Source organism: Cololabis saira, chromosome 11 (genome assembly GCF_033807715.1).
Source record: "Cololabis saira isolate AMF1-May2022 chromosome 11, fColSai1.1, whole genome shotgun sequence".
Classification (NCBI taxonomy): Eukaryota; Metazoa; Chordata; class Actinopteri; order Beloniformes; family Belonidae; genus Cololabis; species Cololabis saira.
The window spans coordinates 11,448,670-11,453,669 of record NC_084597.1 but is presented as its reverse complement, the minus strand read 5'-3'; the positions used below and the strand labels follow the sequence as shown (position 1 = coordinate 11,453,669).

At 44.1% G+C, this 5,000-nt stretch overlaps 1 protein-coding gene across 1 annotated transcript in view; it reads left to right on the top strand.

The window, feature by feature from the left end:
• pcsk5a (proprotein convertase subtilisin/kexin type 5a) overlaps positions 1 to 5,000 on the top strand; it is a 93,827-nt gene that overhangs the window by 77,445 nt on the left and 11,382 nt on the right. The window contains 3 exon segments of the mRNA XM_061733588.1: positions 256 to 470; positions 4,363 to 4,463; positions 4,465 to 4,606. Coding sequence (XP_061589572.1) covers positions 256 to 470; positions 4,363 to 4,463; positions 4,465 to 4,606 — 458 coding nt within the window.

The following is a 5,000-nucleotide window of genomic DNA, read 5'->3' as shown; positions in this document are numbered from 1 at the left end:
TTTATTCTCGTAATATTACGACTTTATTCTCATAATTTTACGACTTTATTCTCATTACATTATGACTTTATTCTCGTAATTTCCTTTTTTTGTTTTTTTGTTTGGCCCTAATACTCTGTTGTGCTTTATATGGAACAGATAACCTGTTAAGTTGTTATGCTACGTGCTTTACAAGTTATATGAAGGAAAAGCCTTTTGTATTCATTGTGCAGCCTGTTGCTTTAGTTCGTTTATGCATCCTCTGCACCTTCACAGTGGTTATCCTGCGGGCCAGCTGTGTCGCAGCTGTGCACCCGGCTGTGCGTCCTGTGAGAGGAACGCCACTCATTGCCTCACCTGTGAAGAGCCTCTCCTCCTACACAAACATCAGTGTGTGGAGGAGTGTCCTCCAGCCCACGCTGTCCGGGATCACGAGTGCCATCACTGTCCGGCAGCCTGTCAAGAGTGCAACCCGCTCGGGCCGTGCACAGGTACTGGACCCAGGACAGCAAGTCATTTAATATTTTACTCAACAAAACAAGTGTATTATTGTTAAAATACCATTTTTCATGTAACAAAGCTCAATCTTCCTTGCTATTGTATTTTAGCTACTCAACATTTCAGGACCTGTTTGCTGTTTGTACATTTTTTGTTTTTCTCATCGTGTTTTCTTCTTATTCCCTTTACCGTCGCCTTTACTATTTTATGGCTACTCAAATGAATGTGTTAAAGTTTGGAAGTTTGTTGGTGCGGAGCGTTCACTTGTGTGTTAACATCCACCGCCCTGGACTGGTTCAGATCATACCTCACAGAAAGAACCGAGTGCATCTCCTTGGGAGGCGTTAAATCCCGAACCCAGCCCATCACCTGCGGTGTCCCTCAAGGATCTGTACTCGGCCCCACCCTCTTCACCCTGTACATGCTTCCCCTCGGCAGTTTCATCAGCAGGCACGGATTGGCCTTCCACTGCTATGCTGATGACACACAGCTTTACTTAAAACTGGACCCATCTTCTGCAGAGTCAACTTCATCCACACTCACCATCTGCCTGGAGGAGATCAAGGCGTGGATGAAACAACACTTTTTACAGATCAACAGCAGCAAAACAGAAGCCATGCTCATCGGCACCCCACACCAGGTCAAGTCATCTCCCATCACATGCATCACCTTTTCTGGCCAGGATATCCCTCTGTCATCCGTCATCACCAACCTGGGTGTCAGAATGGACCCCCACCTCAACTATGAGGCCCACATCAATCACCTCCGTCAAACTTCCTTCTTCCACCTCAAAAACATCGCCAAACTCCGCCCCATACTGTCCCCGAAAGATGCAGAAAAACTGGTCCACGCCTTCGTCTCTTCCAGGCTAGACTACTGCAATGCACTTCTCATCGGGATCCCAAGCAAGAGCCTTCAAAAGCTCCAATACATACAGAACAGTGCTGCTAGGATCCTGATGAGAGTGCGCAAATATGACCACATCACTCCCATCCTCCACTCACTGCACTGGCTCCCCATCTCCTCCCGGACTGAATACAAGATCTCCCTACTCACCTACCAATGCATCCACGGCAACGCTCCCCCTTACCTCAAGGAGCTGATTCATCCTCAGCCCCCCACCCGCACCCGTTCAGCAAACAACCACCTCCTCAAACCCACCAAAACTAAGCTGGTCACTATGGGTGACTATGGGCTCCGTTGCCCCTAAACTGTGGAACACCCTCCCCACCCACCTGAGAGAACCACAGACAGTTGACACTTTCAAGAGAGGACTTAAAACTCACCTTTTTAACAAAGCATATGCCAGCTTTGATAAATGATTTTTTTTTTTTCCTCTTGTAAGCACTTTGAGATTTCCGAATGGAAAATGCATTATAAATTAAATTCATTATTATTATTATTATTATTATTAACACAATGCCAAGTAGGAAAGACATCAACAACGATCTTAGAGAAACTGAATAACATACTGGGTTATGAGGTGAGATGTATTGTTTACAAGTGGAAAACATTTCAAGATGTCAGTCTTCCCACACATGGACTTCTGACAAGCTCAACTCCAAGGTCAGATTATGTAGTACTAAAAGAAACTGCAAAAAGTCAAAGCGCGACATCTCACACTCTTCAGGCCTCAGTGTTCGGTTTTAAATGTTAGAGTTCGGACCATATTATTTAAGAAAGAAATCCTCTTCTTTCATGAAGAACATGACGGGACGGGTTGTGTTTGCAAAGTTACGTCTGAACACTTCTCAACCTTTCGCCTGTGGACGGACGAGACTAAAGCCGGGCATACACTGTGCGATTATCGCCTCGTTTTGAGCCGATTTTCCAGTCGTTGCAACTATTTTTTGGATCGGGCCGGATTTCGACCCAATCGTTGCTCTGCCTCGTGCCGTGTACGTGGGGTAACGACGAGAGAGTAACGCCTCACGACGAGCTCCCGATCACAAATCGTGTGCTCGCAAGAAAATCAAACGTGTTTGAAATCCTGGTCGTGCTACGACCCGATTTGCCTCATCCTTTCGCAGAGATCATGCGCAATCTCTGATGTCACGTCAAAAACTATTATTTGTAGTTTAAAGTGTTGCAAATTCACATTACAAATCAGGTTTTAATAGCAGAAAAAAAAGACTGCATTTCCCACGTCTGCCCAGCCAATTCCTTGTCCAATCACGGCATTGTCTAATCTTTTTTCATTTATCGCCACACAGAATGGCCCAAATTGCAGAGCCTACGGCGTAGGGTACGCGGCGACCCGCACCGTACGGGGCGCGTCGCCGCGTACCCTACGCCGTAGGTCTGCGTTAGTGTAACGCGGAACTATAAATCAGCCTTTAGTGTGTGCTGTTCTGAACACTTCTCTTCTCTGTTGTGCTCATTTTGCTGGGACGTTGGGTCCCTCCGCCGAGACACAACTTTTGCGGTATGCGTTCATTGTTGTGTCTAAAAATGATGCGCAGTGCCCACCCAATCAGAAACGGTACAGATATTTTGTGATTTTTTTTTTTTTTTTATATATATATATAAAAAAATTTAATTTATAAAAAAAAAAAAGGATCCCCATAACCTTTGATTGGGTGGGCAGGACGCACGTTTGGGTGAGCAGACGGGTCGCATCCGAGCATCGGGTCGTACAGTGTGACACCATAAATCTTGGGCTGTGAACTTTTAAACTCAGCGATCTAGTCGTGCAGTGTGATATGGGGCAGTCTAAAACGATTTAAAATATGGCACAGTGTATGCCCAGCTTAAGGGGACGACGTTTGCCCGATACGCACACACCACCTTTTGTGGGAAAAGAGCATTGCAGATTAGCGCAATCTTCACAAAGGTGATTCTACAAGCGGTGAATCCCGGCGTTACAAATAGTCATCATGTTTTTTGACCATAATGTAAATATTACAAACATCGCCGTTTTTACCACACAATCCAACTTAAAAAATGTTGATAATCCCAAACACACCTTTCTACAATATTTTGTAAGCAGCTCCCTGTGTAATTGATCTCCGAGTCGTCTGCATGGTTGTCGACTGTTACCGGATACGTGGACTTAATCCACCATGACTGATAACGGGGACAGTATTGCTTTAGCTTCTCACTGCATACTAGGAATGGGTGATATTCAACCGTTCACGATTAACCGTCAAAAAAATTCCCCACGGTAAGAATTTGTCCTCTCGCGATAAAAACGATAAATTCCCGTTGATGACGTTTTTGTGTAATTTATGGTTCTGCGTTAAATCCACGCACAACGTACGTGAAGGAAGGAAGGAAGGAAGGAAGGAAGGAAGGAAGGAAGGGAGGGAGGAAGGAAGGAAGGAAGGAAGGAAGGAAGGAAGGAAGGAAGGAAGGAAGGAAGGAAGGAAGGAAGGAAGGAAGGAAGGAAGGAAGGAAGGAAGGAAGGAAGGAAGGAAGGAAGGAGGAAATGAGAAAGAAAGAAAGAAAGAAAGAAAGAAAGAAAGAAAGAAAGAAAGAAAGAAAGAAAGAAAGAAAGAAAGAAAGAAAGAAAGAAAGAAAGAAAGAAAGAAAGAAAGAAAGAAAGAAAGAAAGAAAGAAAGAAAGAAAGAAAGAAAGAAAGAAGGATAAATTCCAGTTAATGAGGTTTTTGTGTAACAAACATGGCGGATCTGAGAGCGAAATAGATTTATAGTTAAAAAGATGGAGTTGAATTGGTATTTTTTTATCGTCATTTTTATCGTTATTGGGATAAATGCCAGAATTTATTGTGATACATTTTTTGTCCATACCGCCCATCCCTACTGCATACTACTCACAGAGTTCTCGAGCCGCTTCCTCTTTAAGGATTTGGGTTCACTTAGTTTAGTTTCCCTCAGTCGTAATGAATTGTTCCTCTGTTTAGTTCAAACTCTGTTCTTTATGCAGGCTGCGAGGAATATCACTTTCTCCACGAGGGTCTGTGCGCTCCGAGCTGCCCCGAGAGGTTCTATGAGGACAATGAGCAAAGGGAGTGTCTGCGTTGCCACCCCCGACTGTGCTTTGTGTGACGGGCCGAACGGCGATGAATGCGACGCCTGCGCCGACCTGGAGGCTACCCTGCACAACGGGGCCTGTTTAGCCGCCTGCCCCCTTCGCACATACAGGGACGCAACGACCGGAGACTGTAAAGGTATAACGTTCAGCAAAATATGGGACTCACGTTTAAGCTTTTTCTGATTAAAAGTAGGGGACTTTTATTTTTTATTTTTATTTTATTAGTTTGCACACAATAAAATTAACACTTGCAATCAAAATAGTAAAACAAATGTGACAGGAGAGGTCAAAAAGCCAACAGGCTTATGCAAAGGACCGTCAATTTAGGAAGTAAAACAGTACCGTATTTTCTGGACTATAAGCCGCTACTTTTTTCATAGGTTTTCAACCGTGCAGCTTATACAAAGGTGCGGCTATTCTGTGGATTTTTCTTCCACCACTCGGGGCGCTCTAACCGGAATTAGAATCAAAACTAAGACAAAATAAATGCAAAGAAAAATACTTCTTGTTTAGCAGATAGAAGCAGGTAG